We start from the raw sequence: 13252 nt of genomic DNA, 5'->3' as shown, positions 1-13252 counted from the left end.
GGAAATAATAGAGTATATGCGTTATGAGTTATTGAGTGTGTTTTGATCTATGGCTTCAAGCCAAGTGGGGGAGTCTGCCATTGATTAGTTGATTGCATGGTTATGTGCTATGTTGGTTCCAGTTTGAGGCGTACTGGTGAATCAGTTATGGCCTACGGAGATTAAGACCAAGGATGGCTCGAGTAAAGGAAATTTTTTGACAAAGGTTGTAGTATGCTTCATAGGTGTGTGAGAATTACGGAATGTCTTGAATTGTTGTTGGTAAAGGATGCTCGGTGCATAGAGCAGGAAGTTGCTTGGTTGTATTGGGATGAGGTTGCATTCTACAGTGTCTGAAGTGCTAATGAGGCACAAGTTGTTTGGTTCTTTTGATCGGGCTAATTGCGGTTTGAGTAGAGTGGATGACTCTCGAGAATGGTTCTATTGTGTTAAAGATTTTACATGTAACAATTGGGTATTTTCAAGTTGTATGTGTGGCTAGAAATTGAGTTTTCATTGGAAGATGTCAAGATCTGTGGCATTTCTATATCAATTATGGGATTCTATGTATCAGTATCAGGAAGGTAAAGGTAACGGATTTAGATTCGCAGGAAGTCTCTTCAGAGTAAAGTATTTTGAATGTGGTGCTTTTGGGAATATTTAAGAGAGTATTCAGCGGCTTATGAGTCTTAGACGGTGTGCGTTTGTGCTTGGGTCTCGTGTGGTGAGTCTGAGTTGAGGAATTGTGGTGTTGTATCAAGAAGAAGTGTCAAGCTGACGGTAGATCAGAAGGAAGCTCGGATAGGTGGGATAGCTTGGTAGTAGGCCGGATCGGTGTGGAAGGGATATGATTAGTTCTTTGGATGCTTATGAGGTAATGAGTTTATACAGGTGTTTTACGACAATGCTCTTGGGTTTTAGTGGCCTGCGTAGCTTGGTTGAGTTATAAGGATTCAGTCCTGACGGTTTAGTTTTGTGCAAATAAAATTCGGAGAGTTCTTGATGGCTTTCTACTACGGTTTGGAGGTGTACGTTTTCTACTAGCATGAGGAGCGTGGGAGGTGTAGTGATTTTCTTCTAGATGGGTTCAATGGAAAGTTCTTGGCTAATTGAGTACGTAGCTTCTTGTGGCCTGGAAAGGATATGAAGTTCTCGTGGTTATCCTAGGATGGTATGGTTTATGCGGTATGTTGTGTAGGATTGAGATTTGCATGTGTAAGGACACGTTTCAGATTTGAAAGGAAGGTCACAAATTCTTAGATATCATGGGCAGCTTCAGGTGACTAGATAAATGAGATCACTGATTGGTGTGGCTTGATGAGGGTATAACATTTCAGAAAATGGCGATGTGTTTGAGTTACGGATGCTTTATTGGTATTTCGGCACTATCTTGTCTGATCGACGGATGATATTTGAGTTTGCTTGGTGGCTCAGAAGAATTATAGGTGTACCTCTCATGAGATGATATAGTACTAGAGGTGTGTTATATATGCGAGCGGCGGAATTGGGATCAGATATGGTAATTCGTGTGCTTTATGGACTTGGAGACTAGAAGTTCTCATATACAGGTTAGCTCATGGTTGTGTACGGCAAAGATGTGAGTAAGTTAGTCAGATGATAGTGTGTGCTATGATTCAGTCAGTGTGAACCTTCGGAGGATTATTTATCCATTGTGTGTGACTATAGTTGATGCGTGGTTCATTGGTAGACCTATATGGATGTGTGTTTTGCATCGAGACGATTTTGTTGACTTCGAGTTGCCATTGGTGAGGGATGTGTTGATTTGGTTGTTATTAAGCTATTCGTAATCAGGGGTATCTATGAGTTACCTTTTTGTGTTGCGAGCCGTTAGGATTTGTTGGTTATAGGCACATGCGGTGCGGTGTTATTAGGGCCTCTCAGTGGAATTCGAGCGGGAAGAGTACAGGGTATTGCTCGGTGGATGATTCAAGTTGTGTGGTGTTATGTAATTGCTTCACGGTGGTTATGATGATTGCCTTGGCTTTAGACATCATATTGCACACGGTTGTCGATTTTGAGCATAGTGACTTAAGGTGTTTCATGCGAACTAGTGTTTGGATGAGGTCGCGCATTGGAGCGAAGCTATGATCCTACGGGTTAGATTCGTGTGTTCTATTTCTACAATGTGTGGCGGGTTCTCAGCCTTTTGTTGTGGTGGTACTAGTGAACTTGTGGTACAACTCTTTCATTTGAGTTATTTTCATGATTTAAGTAAGTTCGGATTGTGGCTTTTTGGTGCACGGATTGCACAAGTTGTGGCTTTAGTCTGCATTGATGTGTCAATGTCACCAGAGTAGTTGTGTTGGATTAGATGAGATCGTCGGGATCCTTAATGACTGCAAACGGATTTGATTTCAGTATGTTGGAAGGATAACATCGAGGTTCGGTGCAGAAATTTGCTATGGTCTTTGCCAAAGGAGAAGTGGTTTCATGAATTGCTGATATGAGAAAATGGTTATGGCTTACTGCGTGTGTCATTTATTATTGGCAGTATATGAAAGTGTTGGAATGAGACTTTAGTTGATATGAGGTTTTCTATCGATATTCGGTTGTTGTGTGCAGCTGCTGTGATTAGAAGTTATTGCTGCAAGCGTTTGAGTTATGTGGTATATTATGTAATTGCACCAAGGTTGTGGGTATGGGTTATTACAACTTGTTCGGGCTTAGTCAAAGTATAGATGTGAGATTTTGATCTTGTGGATGATTTCAAAAGTGGAAATGTTGTTCTAAGGTTCATGGGCTAGGTTGGACTGTGAAATTTCAGTTATATTATGTTATCGGACCTATACGAGATAGGGTGGCATGGGATCACCTTCGGGTATATGCATGGTAAGGTTATTCAGCGATTGGTTGACTTTTGGAACAACTCTGGGCACATTCGAGGATGAACGTATGTTTAAGTGGGGGAGGATGTAACGACCCGACCAGTCGTTTTGAGCTTTTGCAGTTTGCTCGCCAGTTCTCGGGCATGACTTGCCTCGTGTATTGTATTGTGACTTATGTATATCGTCGGTTTTGGTTTTCGGGGTAATCAGAATGAATTTGGAAGAACAGTTCTCAATATGAAGCTTGGAATTTGAAAGGTTTGACCAAGATTTGACTTGTTAGTATATGATCTTGGATCAGAATTTTTATGATTTGGTTAGCTCCGTTAGATGATTTGAGACTTAGGAGCGTGATCGAAATGCATTTTGAAAGTCCGTGGAAGGTTTAGGCTTGCATTGGCGAAATTGAGATTTTGGCATTTTCCGGTTGATAGGTGAGATTTTGATGTAGGGGTCGGAATGGAATTCCGGAAGTTGGAGTAGCTCAGTTGTGTTATTTGTGACGTGGGTGCAAAATTTCAGGTCATTCGGACGTGGTTTGGTTGGATTTTTTAACAAAAGCGTAATTTGGAAGTTCTTTGAATTCTTAGGCTTGAATCTGATGAGATTTTGGTGTTTTGATGTTGCTTTGAGCGTTCCGAAGGTCGGAACAAGTTTGAATGAGGTTATGGGATATGGCATGTTTGGTTGAGGTCTTGAGGGCCTCGGGTGAGTTTCGGATGGTCAATCAGACCATTGCATTTTGTTTGGAATTGCAGAAAATTGATGATCAGTGTTGCAGAGAAATGTCCTTCGCATTCGCGAGTAGGCCCTCGCGTTCGCGAAGGGTTAGTTGGTGAAGGCTGGAAGTTAAGACTTCGTGTTCGTGAGGAAGGCTACGCATTCGCGAAGGGCTAGATGTTTGGTCATCGCGTTCGCATAGAGTGGACCGCATTCGCGTAGAGTAATTTGGTCAGCTGGACTTGAGGCATTTTTATTCATCGCATTCGCGAGTGTTGTAACGTGATCGCGAAGGTTTAGTCTGAGGAAGCATCGCGTTCGTAATGGGCAGGTCGCGATCGCGAAGAGGAAATTCTGGTCAAAGTTATTTTGTACTTCGCAAACGCGAGGCTTTGACCACGTTCGCGAAGAAGGATTTCAGGCCTGGGCAGAATGTTTAAATAGTCGTCTTGTCCGCGATTTTGGGGTTTATTTCCACCATTTTTTGTCGTTTTTGGAGCTTTTTGAAGAGGATTGAAGAGGGATTCAAGGGGAATCACTTGGAGGTAAGATTTATGACTTTATACTCATTTCTTATGTGAATTCTACCTAATTAATCATGGAATTTAAGCCTAGTATTGAAGAACTAGGGCTTGTAATTGGAGACCTAGAATTTGGGATTTGAGGGGCCATTTGAGGTCCAATTTTAATGTTCTTGGTATGTATAGACTCGTGAGAAGATGAGGATTTTATTGATGTGACTTTTATCGGATTCCGAGACGTGGGCGCGGGGGTCGGGTTTGGGCAATTTCGGGATTTTTGATTTAAATTGGATATTTTCGAGTGGGCCTTGTTCCCTTACCATATTTTAATAGTTATGTACTGATTGTGGCTAGATTTGGAGCATCCGGAGGTCGATTCGTGAGGGCAAAGGCATCGCGGGCTAGAGTTTGGACCGGATCGAGTAAGTAATGATTGTAAATACTGTCCTGAGGGTTTGAAACCCCGGATTTCACATTGTTGTGCTACTTTGAGGTGACACACACGTTAGATGACGAGCGTGGAGTCGTGCACCATTGGGGATTGTGACTTGGTCCGTCCCGTACGATTGATAAGTCGTGTATTTGATTTGAAATCTTATGATATTCCATATTTTAGAGAATGATATTATATTTTGGGCTGTATGCCATGTTAGGGGCCTTGTGCCGACCTGTTGAGACCCTTAGGGGCACTTTCACTATTTTTCCTCACTTTATTTGTTGTGAAAGCATATCCTCAGTCATGTTTTACCTGTTTATTGTTTAAATCTGGTTTTATCACTTTACTTCTTAAAAATGTGAAAACTGTTTGGGCTGAGTTCCCTGTTTTACTGATGGTCCGAGTGATTGTGAGGTTGATGACTGAGATAGACCGAGGGTCTGATTGTGAGGTTAATAACTGAGAGAGGTCGACGGCCTGGTTGTGAGGATTATACATTTATGGATCGGGATGCACGCCGCTGCAATATATATATATGGATCGGGCTGCATGCCGCTGCGATATAGCGCTTGGGCTGTAGGAGCCCCTCCGGAGTCTGCACACCCCTAGTGAGCGCAGTCAATTATATATAAAGATCGGGCTGCACGCCGCATCGATATATGGATCGGGCTGCACGCCGCAACGATTACTATATGGTACTTATTGAGTGTGAGTGCTGAGTGTGAGCATTGATTGATGATAGTTGAGTCTCGAGTGACTTTCCCGAGGGGCTGTATACATATATGAGTGATGCTTTGCCCGAGGGGCTTATTTTTATGTAATTGCTATTTCCACTCCTCTTTATACTGAGCCTTTGTTGAAAATATTGAAAAAATGCTTTTAAACAACTTTCATTTAAGCTGGAGTATTTATGAGATGTTCGGAATTCGATCACTGATTTGGCTTGTTTATTTCCTCTGAGATTTTTATGTTATGAGGTGTTTATGATTCCTGTTTTTGCCCGAGGGGCTGTATGCGAACTATATTTTGCCCGAGGGGCCAATTATGGTTTTCATCTCTTTTATTATAAATGGTATTGAACCCCTACTGAAACTATTGGAAAGCATTTTCAAATGATTTTTACCAAAAGCTGGATTTTAAATGAGACGATTGACTCGTATTCTGATTTGAAAGCATGTTGTGCTTATTGAGTTTATCATAAATGTGGATTCATTGTTTCCTACTGCTCAGTCTTTATTTACTCTTATTAATTACTGGGTTGGAGTACTCACATTACTCCCTGCACCTCGTGTGTAGATTTAGGCATTTCGGAACCCGGTAGCATGTGTTGATTGCTCGGAGGCGGAGTCATCGGAGTTAGCAAGGTGGATGAACGACGTTCGCAACATTGCTTTCCTTCCCCTCATTTTTCATTACTGTATTTAGTACATTTTTAGATTTTTGTTGTATTCAGAACTTGGTAGATGCTCATGACTAGTGACACCCCGATGTCGGGCTTGTGTAATTATTCTGTACTTTTTTTCAAAAATTTCATTATGAAAATTATTGTTTATAAATGGTATAAAAAACAACTTTTATTAGAAAATGGTTGATTCGAGAGTTGTGTCGGCTGGCCTAGTTTCACGATAGGTGCCATCACGACCGGGTCAGTTTTGGGTCGTGACAGTTATTTATAAGAGGGAATTTCAATGGACATATTGGGTCGTGTGTAGGAGGCCATAGTGAGGTGCATGGCGGTTTCGTCTTTGGGGATTGGAATGGAGGAGGTACCTCGCTGCTGGATTTCGCTAAGGCATTTGAGCTTGTGATTGCTAACTCGAGTTTTCACAAGGGGAAGGAGCATTTGGTTACTTTCCAAAGCACGGTGGCAAAGATGCAAATTGACTATCTCCTCCTCAGAAGATGTGACAGAGGGTTGTGCAAGTATTTCAAGGTTATCCCGGGTGAGTCCCTCGCGATGCAACATAAGCTCTTGGTGATGAACGTCGGTATTATGATAAGGAGGAAAAAGGTCTGTACAAGGACGCCCGAGGATCAGGTGGGGTGCCTTGACTAAGTATAATGATCAAGAGTTGGAAGCGAGCTTCGCAGCTATGGGAGCTTGGAGGAGTAGTGGAGACGCGAGCATTATGTGGTCAACGACGGTGGATTATATAAGGAAGGCGGCGAGAGAGGTGTTAGGGGTCTCGTCGGGCTACTCTGGTGGTCACAAAGGTAACTGGTGGTGTAATGAAGTGGTCCAAGGTAAAATTAAAGCGAAGAAGGTGGCGTACCTGAAGCTAGTAGAGAGCACTGGCGAGGAGGAGAAGGGAGAGAACAATGAGATGTATAAGGTAACTAGGAATGAGGCGAAGCTGGCGGTTACGGAGGCTAAGAATGCGGCTTTTGCTCGTCTATACGAGGACCTGGGACCAAAGGCGGGGAGAAAAAGCTATTCAGGCTGGCCAAGGAGAGAGAGAGAGGAAAGCTTGGGATTTGGATCAAGTAAGGTGCATTAAAGACATGGACGGTAGAGTGTTGATGAGGGATGATCAAATTAGCGGAGTTGGTAGACCTACTTTCATAAACTTCTGAAAGAAGAAGGGGACAGGAATATTGTGCTAGGTAAATTGGGGCATTCCGAGAGTCATTGTGACTTTAGGTATTGTAGACGCATCAAGGTTGCGGAGGCCGTGGAGGCTATGCGTAAGATGAGCAGGGGCAGAGCTACCGGACCAGACAAAATTCCGGTAGAATTTTGGAGGTGTGTGGGTAGAGCATGCTTGGAGTGGCTGAGTGGGTTGTTTAATGTTATTTTCATAATGAAGAGGATGCCGGAGGAGTGAAGGTGGAGTACTGTGGTTCCGTTGTATAAGAACAAAGGTGATACCCAGAGTTGTAACAACTATAGGGGTATCAAATTACTGAGTCATACCATGAAATTTGGGAGAGAGTGGTAGAAGTGAGGGTGAAGAGGACGATATCTATTTCAGACAACCAGTTCGGGTTCATGCCGTGGAGTTCTAGCGCATAAGCTATCTACCTTATTCGGAGGTTGGTGGAACAATTCAGGGAAAGTAATAAGGATTTGCACATGGTGTTTATTGATCTGGAGAAAACCTATGACAAAGTTCCTATAGAGGTTCTATGGAGGCGCCTAGAGGCAAAAGGTGTGTCGGTTGCTTACGTTATGGTAATTAAGGACATGTATGATGGAGCTAAGACTCGGGAAAGGACAGTGGGAGGCGATTCAGAGCATTTCCCGGTTGTTATGGGGTTACACCAAGGGTCTGCACTCAGGCCATTCCCTTTTGCCCTGGTAATGGATACACTGACACACCATATTCAAGGGGAGGTACCATGGTGTATGTTATTTGCTAATGGCATAGTGCTGATTGATGAGATGTGAGGCGGCGTCAACGAGATGCTGGAGGTTTGGAGATAGACCCTTGAATCTAAGGGTTTCAAGTTGAGCAGGACTAAGACGGAGTACCTAGTGTGCAAGTTCAACACTGAGCCGATGGAAGCGGGATTGGACGTTAGGCTTGATTCACAAGTTATCCTCAAGAAGGGCAGTTTCAAGTACCTTGGGTCGGTTATTCAGGGGGATGGGGAGATCAACGAGGATAGCACACACCGTATAGGTGTTGGGTGGATAAAGTAGAGGTTAGCGTCTGAAGTCCTGCAAGACAAGAAAATGCCTCAGATTCTCAAAGGTAAATTTTATAGAGTGGTGGTTAGACCGGCCATGTTGTATGGGCATGAGTGCTGGCCAGTTAAGAATTCACATATTCAAAAGATAAAAGTAGCTAAAATGAGGATGTTGAGGTGGATGTGCAGGTACACCAAGATGGATAAGACTAGGAATGAAGTTATTCAGGAGAAGGTGGGTGTCGTCCCCATGGATGACAAGCTGCGGGAAGCAAGACTCAGATGGTTTGGGCACGTCCATAGGAGAAGCCCAGATGTGCCGGTGAGGAGGTGTGAGTGAGTGGCTTTGGTGGGCATAAGGAGAGGTAGAGGGTGGCCTAAGAAGTATTGGGGAGAGGTGATCAGGCAGGAAATGGTGAGGCTTCAGATTATCGAGGACATGATCCTAGATAGGAAGTTATGGAGATCGAGCATTTAGGTTGTAAGTTAGGAGGTAGTTGAAAATATCTCTACGACGCCGCAGAGTGAAGTTAGTATGTTAGGACTTGGTCTTTGACTATTAGTGGTTAATGTTGAGTTCACACTACTTTTTTGTTCCTCTTAGTGATGTACTTTATCTACTAGTTATTATTTTGCTTTTTACTTATTTTCTGGTTCTGGTGATGCTTTTCTTTGTTCTATGGCTTCCATTGAGGGTACTGATAGATTGCCTCTTTTCGCCTTCTTTTTGTCTTCTTGAGCCGAGGGGTCTTTCAGAAACAGCCTCTCTACTCCCTTGGGGTCGGGGTAAGGTCTGCGTATACACTACCCTTCCTAGACCCCACTAGTGGGATTTTACTGGGTCGTTGTTGTTATTGTTGTTGTTGCTTACTAGTTGGGATGAAGCTAGAAACATAGATAGATGGAGGACTATCCCTGCATGTATATGGTGAATAATCTGGAAGGAGAGGAACTCTAGATGTTTTGAAGACAATAGCAATTCAGTGCAGAAGATCAAACTGAGTAACGTTCTTTTTATTTTTTATTTTTGGTGTAAACAGAAGTGCGGGGAGGAGAGATAGCTTCAAGTATCTTGGGTCGATGATCCAGGGTGACGGATAGATCGACGAGGACGTCACTCACCTTATATGGGCGGGCTGGATAAAATGGAGGCTTGCATCGGGAGTCTTGTGTGACAAGAAAGTACCATCGTTACTCAAAGGTAAGTTTTATAGAGCTGTGGTTAGGCCGGCCATGTTGTATGGGGCAGAGTGTTGGCCTGTTAAGAACTCCCATATCCAGAGGATAAAGGTAGCATAGATGATGTTGAGGTGGACGTGCGGGCATACTAGGATAGACAAGATTAGGAATGAAGATATTCGGAAGAAGGTGGGCGTGGCACCTGTAGATGACAAGATGCGGAAAGCGAGGCTCAGATGGTTCGGGCATGTACGGAGAGAAGCCTTGATGCTCCGGTGAGGAGGTGTGAGCGGTTAGCCATGGTGGGTACGAGAAGAGGTAGAGGGAGGCCTAAGAAGTATTTGAGAGAGGTGATCAGGCAGGACATGGTACGACTGCAGATTTCTGAGGACATGACCCTTGATAGGAAGGTTTGGAGGTCAAATATTAGGGTTGTAGGTTAGGGGGTAGTAGAGCTTTGCGTACTTTATACCGGGGGTGAGGTAGAGTTGGATTAGGGTTGATCTTATATAGCTTGCAGTTTATGTTGAATCCACACTATCCTTGCTGTTTATCTTAGCCCCAGGCCTTAGTTACTGGTTACTGTTATTGCATGTCATTTATCTTTTGGTTGTTATGTTTCTGTTACTATTATGGTTTCTACTGGAGTTACTAATGAATTGTCTCCTTCTCTTTTTCTTTTTTCTGAGACGAGGGTCTATCGGAAACAGCCTCTCTGCCCTATCAGGGTAGGGGTAAGGTATGCGTATACATTACCCTCCCCAGACCCCACTTTGTGAGATTTTACTGGGTAGTTATTGTTGTTGTAAACAGAAGTGCCCAGAACATGCTGTATCAATCCTAGAAGTTTTAGAATACTGATTGCAATGTAGATTAGTTATTCTTTCCTTTTGTTCTCTTGTAATTATGATTTCAGTACAACCTATATACTATTATATATTAATACACACAAATGTTACAATTTTTAAAAATTGAAAAGGAGGGAGTATGCTGTAATTTTTCATTTTCTAGCTATTAAAAAAATCTGAGCTCAATTATTTCTCAGGACAGAGGACCTAGAATCATAGCTCTTAGAGTCGTGACAGAATGATATAACATAGTGTAATAAAAAGATGCAGGCAGAGGCCAAGGCTGCCTTATGTTCTAAAGGGACATTCTTTCTAACCAGGCTCATTGGGGAGCTTATAATCATATAAAAATAATTATCACATGGATATTTCTCAAAACCCAATATTCAATCAAAGTAAAAATATCATTTTGTCTATTGGATAGACGTACTTATAGTGGAAAATAATTATTCCGTTCGATTCACAATAGTGATCAATTTTCTTTTGGTACACCCATTAAAGAAATACTAAAATCTAGACAAAAATAGTTAATGTGATTAAACTACCCTTAATTAAATGATGCAACTTAATTTAATGTGAGGAGCAAAAGACTTTTTAGGGATACGTACATAAGAGTAATATTGGAAAAAAATTAATTTTTTTTTTGATTATATAACACTTATTTTGGACCAAAATAAAAAAATAAATTGATCGATTATTGTGGATCGGAGGGAGTAATAAAGATCATGTCATCTATGCTTCAGAATCTTCTCTTTTTTTTCTTGGATATGATAAACCTCAATCCAATAGGAGCCAAGCGATGGCTTTACCTACTTTGCTCATTCAGTGACTCGAAAGCCCAACATCATGGTTGGAGCTTGAGGATTTTCTTATTATTAGATTATCTCTCACTTATTCAATCATCACTTTTCGAGAATATTTGTCTGCATATTATGCAATCATCTAGGTAGGGCCTTGATTGCCTCTCCTCTTACTCAGACTTGTGATTTTCGAACTTTGGATTCAACTTTTATTTTCTTATAATCAGTTTTACCCCCACAGGTTGTTATATAGATAGAAAGTTTGGTCATCTAGAATTTAAATTAAAATCAGTGAAGCACCCACAACCTATAAATCTTGAATCCGCCTCAGTTACCTACGCGCACATGCATACACAACAACAGAACTAAGAGGGAGAAAATCCACACACACACACAAAAATCCAACCCAAAAAAAGGAAGGAAAAAGAGGACAACAAAGCATTTCATGTTGTTGTTTTTTAACCAAGTAACAACTAATTTGTATCATTGTTCCGATAAGTTCCTTCTTTTTTTATTTTTTTGAACAAATCCTAGTTCCACCACTGGAGACACATTATGGTTTTCCTACTTTTCTAGATTTTATGGTAAAGAAAACGGGATGGTGGCTCAGATAAGAACCTGATCAATATAACTGGTGGCACTTCGTACAATAACACTACCAAAAGACCCTGTTCAATTACTCCTATCCAACTCTCGGATAAACAAGCAGCTGAACAGGAAATAGGGGCATCCAAGGATCAGATAAATAAATATTTTCGAGATACACATAAGTTTTATTTTTCTATGTTCCAACAGTTGTGTGTGTTTTCTTTTTTCTTTTTTGGGAGGAGGGGGGTGGGGTTCTCAACCAAAGTTATTTTTAAAATTCTATTTAGAAGCTAAAATACTCACCAGTAACTATTCAAGGAAGAAGAAATAGCATATTGTGCTTATCAAAACAAGCACCATGAAGTCTTGCCAAGCACTGCAATGACGGAAATTCAAAATCCCACTATTCACAACTAAGAATTCAATTTATTTTTTAATATTAAATGCAGACATATGTTGAAGAAGCACTAATTGAAAGGATCAAACGGAAACCAGAGATTGAACTTCTTCAAATCTCCCAAAGCAAACGTATAACAATCAATGTAAAAACAAAGAAAAATTTAGAGCGTGTAATACAACTGTGTGAAAAAATCGTAATTTTCACGTGATGTACGTTCACCTTATTCTTGTAGAGTTGTTGTGCTCCTGTCTGTTATCTCGTTGACTAGTACTTGGGACCCGAAGCAAAGTCACAGGTAATTAGAAACTTGCTGTCGACAAACATCACAAGTTTTGTTCCCTTTCATGCTAAACCACATGATCGCATAGTCCTCATGAACAAGTCTTAGGTCATCTTTTGCAGCTGCACTCCATTTGGAACGTATTGCCTTGATCCTACAAACTGCTTCCTCTTTAGGGATTTCCCTGTCCTCATTCTCAGGAGCAGGAGTAATTTCTTTGTTCATTTAATCAATTTTTGAAGGGTCGAAGCGCAGAGAAAAAATCAAATATTTTATCATAACATTTTAACAGCTTACTACAAAATTCTCGAATACACTAGGAATTAGAGGTCACTAAAAATTTTGAAACACTTATTTCAATTGAGTCATCAGAAGAATTAAGATTCAGATGCATGGGACTCATTAATCAACTTATAAAAAAATCATTTTATAGACCAGTAAAGACCAAAGTTGGATTAGATAGTAACATGTCTGTGAAGAAATGGTTGCTTTACATTATTAATTTCTTAGATGCCAAAAAGGCTGTATAGATCACTTATTTACTTGGAAGGCTTCACTAAACATTTGTGACGAATACATTATTAATTAGAATATGGATAAGTTTAACATCATACAGCTACACAATTAGTTTGACTTGATTAAATATGGTACACTCTTTTTTGATGATTCAGGCACACAGCTTAAACACATTTGACTTACCATCTCCACTATCCCGAACATCCTCTTCATGTGTAGCAAAGGGCATTGATCTAACAATGACAAAGTTTCTTCAGGCAAAGAAAGAGACATTGGCATACTAGTTTTGGATGCCCCAATCCGTGATGACTACAAACCGAATTACAAGACAGACATGAGTTAGTGTATAAAAAAGTAGAGAAACCATTAGATGTAACAACTAGCTATTATCATTACAACTAGAAAATATCTGATATGTTAATGGACTCATAAACTCTAGATTACAATTCCTTTCAAAAGTGAGTTTCTAAACATTTACAATGACATGAGATCTTCTTGGCCATTAGATA

General features: G+C 41.0%; 1 protein-coding gene across 1 annotated transcript; it reads left to right on the top strand.

The window, feature by feature from the left end:
• The first annotated feature begins 6595 nt into the window (after nt 1-6595).
• Nucleotides 6596-7000, top strand: LOC138871727 (uncharacterized). The gene has a single exon (XM_070149625.1). It carries the CDS (start codon nt 6596-6598, stop codon nt 6998-7000), a length of 405 nt encoding a protein of 134 aa, XP_070005726.1.
• The last annotated feature ends 6252 nt before the right edge of the window (nt 7001-13252 follow it).

Source organism: Nicotiana sylvestris, chromosome 6 (assembly GCF_000393655.2).
Source record: "Nicotiana sylvestris chromosome 6, ASM39365v2, whole genome shotgun sequence".
NCBI classification, from domain to species: domain Eukaryota; kingdom Viridiplantae; phylum Streptophyta; class Magnoliopsida; order Solanales; family Solanaceae; genus Nicotiana; species Nicotiana sylvestris.
This window is presented reverse-complemented; position numbering and strand designations above follow the sequence as displayed.

What these genes read in the sequence shown, in the direction of transcription:
- LOC138871727 (XM_070149625.1), top strand. Translation starts at nt 6,596, where the DNA reads ATGGGAGCTTGGAGGAGTAGTGGAGACGCGAGCATTATGTGGTCAACG.